Raw genomic sequence first — 12,779 nt, 5'->3', positions numbered from 1 at the left:
ACATGTTGAAAATGTCAGTGAAGACACTTGCAAGTTTGTCAGCACATGCTCGGAGTACACGTCCTGGTAATCCGTCTGGCCCTGCGGTATTGTGAATGTTGACCTGCTTAAAAGTCTTACTCACATCGGCTACGGAGAGCGTGATCACATAGTCATCCGGAACAGCTGGTGCTCTCATGCATGCTTCAGTGTTGCTTGCCTCAAAGCGAGCATAGAAGTGGTTTAGCTCGTCTGGTAGGCTTGTGTCACTGGGCAGCTCGCGGCTGTGCTTACCTTTGTAGTCTGTAATAGTTTTCAAGCCCTGCCACATCCGACGAACGTCAGAGCCGGTGTAGTAAGATTCAATCTTAGTCTTGTATTGACTCTTTGCCTGTTTGATGGTTCGTCGGAGGGCATAGCAGGATTTCTTATAAGTGTCCGGGTTAGAGTCCCGCTCCTTGAAAGCGGCAGCTCTACCCTTTAGCTCAGTGCGGATGTTGCCTGTAATCCATGGCTTCTGGTTGGGGTATGTACGTACGGTCACTGTAGGGACGACGTCATCGATGCACTTATTGATGAAGCCAGTGACTGATGTGGTGTACTCCTCAATGCTATCTGAAGAATCCCGGAACATGTTCCAGTCTGTGCTAGCAAAACAGTCCTGTAGTTTAGCATCTGCGTCATCTGACCACTTTTTTATTAACCGAGTCACTGGTGCTTCCTGCTTTAGTTTTTGCTTATAAGCAGGAATCAGGAGGATATAGTTATGGTCAGATTTGCCAAATGGAGGGCGAGGGAAAGCTTTGTATGCATCTCTGTGTGTGGAGTAAAGGTGGTCTAGAGTTTGTTTTCCTCTGGTTGCACATTTAACATGCTGGTAGAAGTTGGTCGAACGGATTTAAGTTTCCCTGCATTAAAGTCCCCTGCCACTAGGAGCGCTGCCTCTGGATGAGCGTTTTCCTGTTCACTTATGGCCTTATACAGCTCATTGAGTGCAATCTTAATGCCAGCATTGGTTTGTGGTGGTAAAAAGACAGCTATGAAAAATATAGATGAAAACTCTCTTGGTAAATAGTGTGGTCTACAGCTTATCATAAGATACTCTACCTCAGGCGAGCAAAACCTTGAGACTTCCTTAGTATTTGATTTTGTGCACCAGCTGTTGTTTACAAATATACACAGACCGCCTCCCCTTGATTTACCGGATGACGACCATAGTCGTGGATGATCAGTGGATGCTAGATTTGTACTTTGAACATTCAGTGTAAATTGCATAAAATGTTTATTTATTGAATGTGAATCTCATTATGTGATCCAGAAATTGTTGATTACATTAGATGTGTTCACAAAGTTGAAGTAATTGGGTTGAAGTTACTTCAGTAAAATGAAACATTATTTTTGTATTAACTGTGGTGTTTTTGGTTACTTGCAAAGTCAATTTCAAATGGGGATTTAGACCATAATAACTTTTATGGAGAGACATGGAAGTCAAAGGAGGGGATTTTGGGGGCGGGGTTGAGCTTCACCACTAATAAGAACTGTACAGTGCTTTACACTGTATGAGACAGCCATGGCAATACAGAACCACCACTGTAAACTCAGCATCAACATGTTGGTGCTTTTCGCCGTGGTCGTATCGTTGTCACTTGCGTCCGCATTTGCGGACCGTGTGCCGCGCACCTGTGGCACTTGCGAACCCAGCGTGTGCGACCCTCTTCCAGAGGAGGGCTGCAAGTCTGGCACGATTTTTGACTCCTGTGGTTGTTGTTCACTTTGCGCGTCTGGATCCGGGGAGCCATGTGGGGGGCGCGGAGCCACAGCCAAGCGTTGCGCCTCTGGACTGGAGTGCGTAAAGAGCGACAAGGACAAAAAGACTAAGCTCGGCGTTTGCGCCTGCAAGACCAACTACGAAGTGTGTGGCTCGGATGGGGTGACTTATAAAACTGGTTGCGACTTGAAAGTTGCCAGCCTGAAAGCGGTGAGCGAGGAGAAGCCTGAAATCAAGATCCTGAATAAAGGAAAATGCTCAACAGGTGAGAATGGGGGGAATGGCAGATAACGGTCCACTTATTTTACAGAGCGCAGTAGTAGGCTAGTGGAAATTGAATTCTGTCTATTTTGGAAACACTGCTTTTATTTGGTGTATCACGCTACAATAATTCTCATCCATGTCATATACATTCTGGCCTGATAGCCAATAGTTCACCAAGGGGCCTACGATATTACACTTTGGTGTGACTGTTCACTTTCATCTTGACTCATCTCTTCCCCTCAATCAGTAAGAGTTATTATATTATTATTTTTTATTTATTTTTAAGTGTGATATGCTTGCTATAAGCTTTCTGGCATAATCAATAACCATTTACACAATGCAAATAATGTTAATGTATTAACCACCACTGATGGTATCTCTCTATGACCTATTGTCAATGTTTGCCTAGCATGAACTGATTCTAAATGGTCTTGATTTGACTACTGTCCAATGCACCATCAACTTACATTGTTGTTGTACATCACTGTCACAATACACTGATTTGTCTTGGGACCCATGCAGAGACATGAGTGTTATCTAGTTACTTGATAGAAGAACTAACTGAGAACTATGGAAAATCTGTGGCACTGTCCGCTGGGTGTGGACAAGGTCTACATCATCCTCTATCTTTATAACCCTTCCAAAACAACCAGATCTAACTAAAGCCAGCCACTGAACATGCTGAAAGCTGTTGTCTCCAGTCAGGGGTGGCACCCTCTATATAACATATAGCCCTGAACAGACATGTCTGAGATTCCACCCTCCAGGGGAGGGATTGTACATTTTGTAAAGGAGGATGACTGTCGATCAAACAGCAGCGCCTCGCCTACAAACACACAGACAGGCCCTGTTGGTTTAAAGCAAAGCCAGCAGTGTCTAGTTCAGTGAACCTTCACATGATTAATTATAACTGCATGCCAGCTCTGGATTAGGCCGGCGAAAGGGTTCAAGACGTGGAAAAAGAAGGCGGGAAAAAACCTGGCTAGCTGGCAGAAAAAGTCGAATGGCCCCAGACTCTTGCTAATTTGCCCATATACAACAGGGCGAGGTCAGACAGCCACTTTAGCTGCACCCTGCGGGCTCTCAGACAGGTCAAAGTTAACATAACGTTAGAGGAATGTTGGCCTTGAACATTTAAAAAAAATCATTTTAGTCATTTAGCAGGCGCTCTTATCCAGAGCGACTTACAGTTAGTGAATGCATACATTTTCATACTCTCCACTCCAAGTTGTTCTTGTTTTCTCAGGGTTCATTGGCCTAGGGCTGTGGTTTCAGGGGAGGATTTTATTGACCTTACTTAACTGGTGACATTAAATTTCACCGGAACGCAAAACAACAGGGGCCTCTAACTATATGAGTCAGCGCTTATTTATGATCCTCATTATCATATCATATCCATTCCTTGGGTTGGAGTACATAGCATTGAAAAGACAACATAGTCAATCTTCCATAGGCCTGCTGTTTCGTCATAACATTGTTCTAAAGAGACCCTTACTTTGCAACCCTTGTCATTCAAAGCCTATTCATCATAACTAAAATAACATTTCAGTAAAGCTACGTTTTTGTCCACACTTGTGGATCAAATGTAAAGTATTATGTGCCAGAAGTGTGATGTGATGTAATTGCAACAAATTATTTTCTTGACCCATAGAAACTTACAGAAAATTATGTTTGAGCTAAACAGATTGCCAGCTTTGTTTTTCAGAATTAATAATAATTGTAATTGGTGCAAGTCAGCATAAAGCCTGTCCCAATGTTTCAAAGGCAATTACAGTAATGTCCAGTGTTCATATTGAGAAACTAAACAGAGGTCATGTTGAACTAATTCTGACTGGCATGAGAAAATCGAGGGGAGAAAGTATGCTTAATATTTCATCAAATTCCTAACTAACAGAATTAACTCCAAACTCCTTGATGTGGTCCATGTTATATCAGCTCCACCACTTACTGTAAGATTCCCATGAATTCCTTTTGGAACGGTTAAAAGGACTGGAGCCGCCATCTGTTCATGTATAACACGCTCACTCATTTATATAAAACGCATCAATCGGAACACAAACATTAAATTCCTGCTCTGACATTTCCGACCTGTATCATCTTGTCCCAGGGGATTACACCAGAGCTATCTCTGATTCCGCCCAAGGTAAAGATAAGTGTTACAGGTTGATTTGAAGGAGATATTAAATCCACTCAATTGTCTCACCTTTTTTTCTTTCTACCTATCCTCCTCTACAGCACCTGTCATTGTCACATCCCCTGGTGAGGTCTACAATGTCACAGGCTCCCAGGTCTACCTGAGCTGCGAGGCCATTGGAATCCCCACCCCTGTGATCACCTGGAAGAAGGTACTAGAAGGTTCAACAGTGAGGTCACTTGGACATGTTCAATTCAAATTTGAATCAACACTTTTCTAGGGTGTGGTACAAAAGAAAAGACAATCGCCCCATGCTTTGAGAAAACATTTCTACACGGGTGTCAGAAACACTCCCATGTATAGTTTAGTGTGATGGTCCAAATAACTGTACATACGGTAGATTGTTAATGTATTTTCCTATGTCTAGATATTCATACGTCCCCTTCCACTGATTGTTGATTTGGGCTCTATATTTGAGGACACAATGGATGAAAGCGATATGACCATAGAGGATATGAAGTTAACCACACACTGACACAATAGCACAGGACATGAGGGGTTAGAGGGGAAATCCTCAATTATTATCAGATCTTTACAGTCAAGGCTTTACTTATACTCACGGTCAGCAGTCAACATTCATAACATTTAAGATAAAAAACAAAAAGGCATGAAATGCCCATTGGTTTCACATAGACAATACATCAGTGAGGATAATTGAGGATGAGGCCAAGAAAAGAATGAAGGAAAGGGGAAGGGAGCGGAGATAAACAGGGCCATGGAAAGGCAGGATGCATGACGTCAATGTGGAGAACACAACTCATCATTCCTGGACAGACCATGAAGATAACCTGATTGCTTACAGCAAGAAAACAGATATAATCAAGATGGAAATCTGGAAGTTTCAGGGATAAACAAAAATGTATTCCTGCACTGAAAAAGAGAGAGCGGGTTTGAATTTATATACATTTTGACGTTGTAAGTATGGTTTTATTGATTTGATTAGCCCAAACGCCCACACTCTCGCAGCTCAACAGGATGTTGCTTTTTTCGAATGGAGCCCATAGATTTGAGATTTGCCTTGACCTGTTAAATCTGACCTATTTAGCAATCAATGCCTATGTAACTGGTGTTAGGGATTTTCCTTTAAAGAGCCAGTCACACACATTAAATAGCAGAACTTGAGGAATTAAGGGTGAGCTTAGCAACCACATTCCTCTTTCTCTCGTAGTGGAGGGGCCCCATTATGTTTTAATTACAGTAGCTAGTGGGCCTGTCATGGTCCTAATCAAATCAAATTTTATTTGTCACATGCTTCGTAAACAAACGGTGTAGACTATCAGTGAAATGCTTAATTACGGGCCTTCCCAACAATGCAGAGAGAGAGAAAAAAGAGAAATAGTATGAAAATATAAAAATAATAACACAAGGAATAAATAGAAAAATAATAACACACAGAATAATAACAAAATGAGTAATGATAAGTTGGCTATATACACGGGGTACCAGTACCGAGTCCATGTGCAGGGGTGCGAGGTAATTGAGGTAGATATGTACAGTGCTTTCAGAAAGTATTTATACCCCTTGACTTTTTACATTTACATTTACATTTTAGTCATTTAGCAGACGCTCTTATCCAGAGCGACTTACAGTTAGTGAATACATATTTAATTTTTATACTGGCCCCCCGTGGGGGGGGTTACAGCCTGAATTCAAAAATTTAAATGAAAAGCTGAAATGCCTTGAGTCAATAAGTATTCAACCCCTTTGTTATTGCAAGCCTAAATAAGTTCAGGAATACAAATTTGCTTAACAAGTCACATAATAAGTTGCATGGACTCACTCTGTGTACAATAATAGTGTTTAACATGAACGACTACTTCATCTCTGTACCCAACACATACAATTATCTGTAAGGTCCCTCAGTCGAGCAGTGAATTTCAAACACCAACTCAACCACAAAGACCAGGGAGGTTTTCCAATGCCTCACAAAGAAGGGAACCTATTGGCAGATGGGTAAAAATAAAAAGCTGACAATGAATATCCCTTTGAGCATGGTGAAGTTATACATTACACTTTGGATGATGTATCAATATACCAAGTCACTACAAAGATACAGGCGTCCTTCCTAACTCAGTTGCCGGAAAGGAAGGAAACCGCTCAGGGATTTCACTATGAGGCCAATGGTGACTTTAAAACAGTTACAGAGTTTAATGGCTGTGACAGGAGAAAACTCAGGATGGATCAACATCATTGTAGTTACTCCACAATACTAACCTAATTGACAGAGTGAAAAGTAGGAAGCCTGTAGAGAATACAAATCTCCCAAACATGCATCCTGTTTGCAAAAAGGCACTAAAGTAATACTGCAAAAAATGTAGCAAAGCAATTAAATGTTTGTCCTGAATACAAAGTGTTATGTTTGGGGCAAATCCAATAGAACACAGTACTGAGTACCACTCTCCATATTTTCAAGCATAGTCTAGGCTGCATCATGTTATGGGTATGCTTGTAAAAGGACTGGGGAGTTTTTAAGGATAAAAATTAAACGGAATGTAGCTAAACACAGGCAAAATCCTAGAGGAAAACCTGGTTCAGTCGACTTTCCACCAGAAACTGGGAGGTTAATTTACTTTTCAGCACGACAATAACCTAAAACACAAGGCCAAATCTATACTTGCTTACCAAGAAGACTGAATGTTCCTGAGTGGCCGAGTTACAATTTTGACTTCGATTTACTTGAAAATCTATGGCAACACCTGAAAATGGTTGTCTAGCAATGATCAACAACCACGTTGACAAAGCTTGAAGAATTTTGAAAAGAATAATGAGCAAATGTTGCACAATCCAGTTGTGGAAAGCTCTTAGAGACTTTCCCAGAAAGACTCAAAGCTGTAATCGCTGCCAAAGGTGATTCTACAAAGTATTGACTCAGGGGTGTGAATACTTATGTAAATGAGATTTCATTTTAAATACATTTGCAAAAATGTCTAAAAACTTGTTTTCACTTTGTCATTATGGGCTATTCTGTGTAGATGGGTGAGAAAAAAATCTATTTAATCAATTTTGAATTCAAGTTGTAACAACAAAATGTGGAATAAGTCAAGGGGTATGGTAACTTTCTGAAGGCACTGTATGTTGACAATGCTTTTTGTCACATGCATCTGTCATTTGTATTTTTCATTTAATTTTTAGCTATGATTCTGCTTTATTACAGCAAAACATAGACTCCTGCCTTCACTTATGTCATGCATGATAGTTCCTCGCACTAGGCCTAATAGCTCATGCATTAGGCTACTGTACATCTAGGCCTATCTTTTTATTTTATTGAACCTTTATTTTATCAGGGAGTCATACTGAGACCAAGGTCTCTTTTACAGAAAATACACACATCAAAATATAAATACAAAATGCAAGCAGAAAGAAAAACACGGTCATAAATAACAAACACATTCATCAGTAATAAGGTCCTCAATCAGCTTTCTGAATTTCGCTAGAGGCACCAGAACATAAGATTTAAGAACATTTTGAAGATTGTTCCACAAATAAGGTGCAAGAAAACTAAAAGCTGATTTACCTAACTCAGTAGTAGAGACCAAAGGAATTTCCAGAGTTAGCCATTTCTGAGACCGGGTGTGGTAACTCTTATGTGTCACGTTGTATAATGATTAGAAGACAGGCACAGGAATGCGTATTAGGGGTTGTATTACTCCACCCAACACAAACACACATATATATACATACAAAAGGGATGTAACCCAAACAATGAGCGAGGTGTAACCTCTACACAATACACGGGACGAGACCTGTAAACAACCAGCGCACAATACACGGTACTCACGAGACCAACGGACATGGGCCAATAATGGACAAGGACAATGGGGAACAGAGGGCACATATATACACATACTAATCAGGGGGAATGGGAACCAGGTGTGCGTAATGAGACAAGACAGTCCAGGGTTGGTGGTAATGATCCATGTCAGTGACGCCTAGAAAGCCAGTGATGTAGACCTCCGGAACTGGTGAACGGAATGAGCAGCAGTACCGGGGGGATCCGTGATAGTATGTCTAAAGTCAATGGGTATGATGTCTTTCTGAAGGCACTGTACATATAGGTAAGGATACACTTACTAGGCAACGGGATAGATAATAAACAGTAACATCAGCGTATGTGATGAGTTAAAGGAGTTAGTGCAAAATGGTCAATGCAGATATTCCTGGTAGCTAGCCATTGGTTAACTATTTAACTAACTATTTAGCAGTCTTATAGCTTGGGGGTAGAAGCTGTTCAGGGTCTTGTTGGTTCCAGATTTGGTGCTTCGGTACCGCTTGCCGTGTGGTAGCAGAGAGAACAGTCTATGACTTGGGTGGCTGGAGTCTTTGACTATTCTTAGGGCCTTCCTCTGGCACTGCCTGGTATAGAGGTCCTGGATGGCAGGGAGATTGGCCCCAGTGATGTACTGGACCGTACGCCCTACCCTCTGTAGCGCCTTGCGGTCGGATGCCAAGCAGTTGCCATACCAAGCAGTGATGCAGCCAGTCAAGATGTTCTCAATGGTGCAGCTGTAGAACTTTTTGAGGATCTGAGGGCCCATGCCGAATATGTTCAGCCTCCTAAGGGGGAAGAGGCGTTGTCGAGCCCTCTTCATGACTGTGTTGATGTTTGTGGACCATGGTAGTTCCTTAGTGATGTGGACATTGATGAACTTGAAGCTCTCAACCTGCTCCACAACAGCCCTGTCGATGTGGATGGGTGTGTGGTCGGCCCTCTGTTTCCTGTAGTCCACGATCAGCTCCTTTGTCTTGTTGACATTGAGGGAGAGGTTGTTGTCCTGGCACCACCCAGACAGGTCTCGGACCTCCTCCATGTAGGCTGTCTCATTGTCGACGGTGATCAGGCCTACCACTATCGTGTCGTCTGCATGATGGTGTTTGAGTCGTGCGCGGCTACGCAGTCGTGGGTGAATAGGGAGTACTGGAGGGGACTAAGCACACACCCCTGATGGGCCCCCGTGTTGAGGGTCAGTGTAGCGGATGTGTTGTTGTCTACCCTCACCACCTGGGGGCGGCCCATCAGGAAGTCCAGGATCCAGTTGCAGAGGGAGGTGTTTAATCCCAGGGTCCTTAGCTTAGTGAGAAGCTTTGGGGGGACTATGGTGTTGAACGCTGAGCTGTTAGAGTGAAGGTGATGACTATGACCGGGTTAAGTCCTATCTACTATGGAGAACTAGAGCCTGGAGACAGTAATGTCCGGGCCTCCTGAAGAACAGCTCTCAGCTTGCCTCAAAAGCCCCTCAGATAGAGTTGATTCGATTAGTTAGTTATTAAGTTAACTGTTGTTTTCCCAGGTCACCAGCGGAAAACAGAGAATGGAGCTGCTTCCAGGAGACAGAGACAACCTGGCCATTCAGACCCGTGGAGGACCTGAGAAACATGAGGTCACGGGCTGGGTCCTGGTGAGTCCAACCAGCCCACACACACATAAACACACAGATATGCACACTACTTGAAATATTTTAGCTGTCATACAGACTTGTGGATCTTCCCCCACAGACACAAATCAGTCAAATACCTCAAAGACCACACACAGAGTTAGTAAAGGTAAAAATATAGCATAGGGTGGAAGAGTTATGTATTAGATAGCTGACCATTATTTATGCTATGTATTTATAATTATAAATTGGGAGGTTCGAGCCCTGAATGCTGATTAGTTGAAAGCCGTGGTATGTCAGACTGTATACCACGGGTATGACAAAACATTTATTTTTACTGTTCTAATTACGTTGGTAATCAGTTTATAATAGCAATAAGGCACCTCGGGGCTTTGTGGTATATGGCCAATATACCACGGCTAAGGGCTGTATCCAGGCACTCCACGTTGCGTCGTGCATAAGAACAGCCCTTAGCCGTGGTATATTGGCCATATACCACAGCCCCTCGTGCCTTATTGCTTAAACATTACCTGAGGCACATTCCAAAGTTATCCATGAACGCTACTCATTGACTTGTTCTGTTCAGAGCCTCTACATAACAGAGAGTTTAATAGAAATGCAACTCCTTCGTCAATGTCTCAGTGAATGAACAGAAAACATTGGTTGGCCCTGTTCAGGGGTTAGAGCTATATCTAGCTCTTCCTCCCTCTCTTTTCGCTCTCAGGATTCCGCTCCCCTGCTGTCAAACATCACATTCTTTCAATTTCTTCATCTCAGTTCAGAGTATTTATCTTCCATGATGATTTGTTACCATGTTTTCTTCATTGGCCATCTTCCATTGTAGATGTCTGTACTTGTGAGAAGTAAATGTCTAAACACCTACACAGGTGCAAGCCGGCACTGGACAGCAGTTATACAACTGCAAACAATCCTGAACGCTTGAAATGGCGCCCATGCTCTGTCGAAATGAGCCGAGTTTGGCTGGGAGAGAGAGTTTGAGGATGTGTCTGTGTCCCTTGCAGCTGCTTGTTTACTGCAGACTATAACATGTGTTCTGCTAAAAATCACATTAGGCTATAATAACCGCCGCCACCATGCTTTTCAGATCTCGCCGCTCACCAAGGAAGAGGAGGGTTCGTACGAGTGTCACGCTGTCAACGTCAAGGGAGAAGCCTCAGCGGTGGGCACCATTCACGTGGTGGAGTCCATCGATGACATCCCTGTCAAGAAAGGTACTCAAGCGCCCCTTCTCTATCGCACTCCTATTTTACTCTTATTTCTACTTTTTTTCATGTTAAATCTAAACCCACACACTATGGCACCAAAGGTCATATCTACCCTTTATACATTGATTTGTCTCTTCAGGTTTGCATGAGCTGTGTCTGTACATGTGCGTCCTTGTATGGGTACATTCAGTGTGTGTGTGACTTATTTGGAATTCAGGCCCTCTAGCCCGTGGTGACCATACCGTCTTGACACGTTTAGGATTGCCTGCTTTGCTTTTGGCTTTTGGCTCGGCCCACATCACTTGGCTCTCTTGACAGGGCTAGATGGTTGCCTTTACAAGGCGCGTCTCACTGGGGTTGACACATGCACTTCATTGACCTGCCTTTAAAGCTTTGCTCCATGGGAAAGAACCTGGATGTTTGAGTGAAAACGCCATCAGATCCCAATGAAAAGGTTAGCTCTACCTTTAGGTGATCTCCCATCCCTGGTGGTCTGTGATGATGGATACTATTAAAAACAATAAACCATTTCCAAGGCACGCTCTCCATCGTGCAAGATCCTAATCACTTCTCCCTCATTACCAGTGATCTAAAAAGGAATCAGGGCTAGGAAGGCGATACAAATCTGATGAAAACCGATCCAAGTATTCAGGTCTTCCCCATCATTGGTCATAATTTGTATGTTTTATTTATTTAATATTTTTTGCACCTTGGGTCTGAGAAAAGCGCTTTACAAATTAAATGAAGTATTATTATTTATTATAAACAGTACCAGTTAAGGACCCTTACCCTAGACATTCACTTACCTCTTTAATAAATTAACTTGCCTCTTTATTAAATTCACTTACCTCTTCAAAAAATGTACTTCCCCAATATATGTCATCGTGTTCTTGTCTGTGTCTCTTCCAGTGGCCAAGGATGATGAGCTGTAAGGCGTCTCAGCACAGCAGGGACTCAGTGGTGGAGAGGAGGGAGCAGCCCCAAGCCCCCCATCCTCGACTATCCCACCGCTGACACAAGTAGACTTGCACACTGACTGAGAAAGAGGACCAACACCCATTATTAGCATCACAGAGATCAATCATATTTATAATTGATTTGCTATTTGATAACAAGTCACAGTTTTCATAGTTATATTCAGTATACTGTGTATGCACAAACATCAAAATTGCATCTCACGGCATTGAAAGTTACCATCGTAGACATCCACAAGACACATCTAGGCCTCTCACACACATTATTTCTTCTCAGTGGCATCACACACAAGTCATTCTTTAATATGTACAAGTAACTGCCAAAATAATTGAAACACTTGAGTAAATGAGGGATACAAAGTATATTGAAAGCAGGTGTGGTTCCTGACTTAATTAAGCAATTAACATCCCATCATGCTTAGGGTCATGTATAAAAATGCTGGGCAGGGCATTATTTTGGCTACCATGGTTATGCCCCCATAGGATGACAATGCGCCCATCCACAGGGCACGAGTGGTCACTGAATGGTTTGATGAGCATGAAAACTATGTAAACCATATGCCATGGCTGTCTGTCACCAGATCTCAACCCAATTGAACACTTAGGGCAGATTCTGGAGTGGTGCCTGAGACAGCGTTTTCCACTACCATCAACAAAACACCAAATGATGGAATTTCTCATGATAGAATGTTGTTGCATCCCTCCAATAGAGTTCCAGACACTTGTCTAATCGATGCCAAGGTTCATTGAAGCTGTTCTGCCTTGTGGTGGCCCAATACCCTATTAAGACGCTTTATGTTGGGGTTTCCTTTATTTTGGCAGTTACCTGTATGTGCGCACACACAAAGTAATTGCACATATGCATGCCCAGTCAAACTCACCAGTATTTCACATCTGCCTCACCCTTACTCTTCCACCATCTCTTCTTTTTATGTAGTTTGCTGTTTTTGTGAATGTATTTACTCTAAAGAATTTTACCCTGGGTGCCTGCACTCAAAAATA

The 12,779-nt window shown here is 42.5% G+C and overlaps 1 protein-coding gene across 1 annotated transcript; it reads left to right on the top strand.

Annotated features, from left to right (window-relative positions):
• Positions 1-1,523: 1,523 nt before the first annotated feature.
• Positions 1,524-12,165, top strand: LOC121541978 (insulin-like growth factor-binding protein 7). Its single transcript, XM_041851398.1, has 5 exons — positions 1,524-2,012; positions 4,247-4,356; positions 9,494-9,601; positions 10,683-10,809; positions 11,713-12,165. The coding sequence occupies exons 1-5, from the start codon at positions 1,550-1,552 to the stop codon at positions 11,733-11,735; spliced, it is 831 nt and encodes a 276-aa protein (XP_041707332.1). The 5' UTR covers positions 1,524-1,549; the 3' UTR covers positions 11,736-12,165.
• The last annotated feature ends 614 nt before the right edge of the window (positions 12,166-12,779 follow it).

Source organism: Coregonus clupeaformis, chromosome 3, assembly GCF_020615455.1.
Source record: "Coregonus clupeaformis isolate EN_2021a chromosome 3, ASM2061545v1, whole genome shotgun sequence".
NCBI classification, from domain to species: Eukaryota; Metazoa; Chordata; class Actinopteri; order Salmoniformes; family Salmonidae; genus Coregonus; species Coregonus clupeaformis.
The sequence above is the reverse complement of the archived record's forward strand: the minus strand, read 5'-3'. Positions and strand labels throughout refer to the sequence as shown.

Bases quoted from the DNA above. Each gene is read 5' to 3' on its own strand.
- LOC121541978 (XM_041851398.1), top strand. From the start codon at position 1,550: ATGGCAATACAGAACCACCACTGTAAACTCAGCATCAACATGTTGGTG. The intron at 4,357-9,493 runs GTACTAGAAGGT...TTGTTTTCCCAG, and splicing joins CTGTGATCACCTGGAAGAAG to GTCACCAGCGGAAAACAGAG. The intron at 9,602-10,682 runs GTGAGTCCAACC...CATGCTTTTCAG, and splicing joins AGGTCACGGGCTGGGTCCTG to ATCTCGCCGCTCACCAAGGA.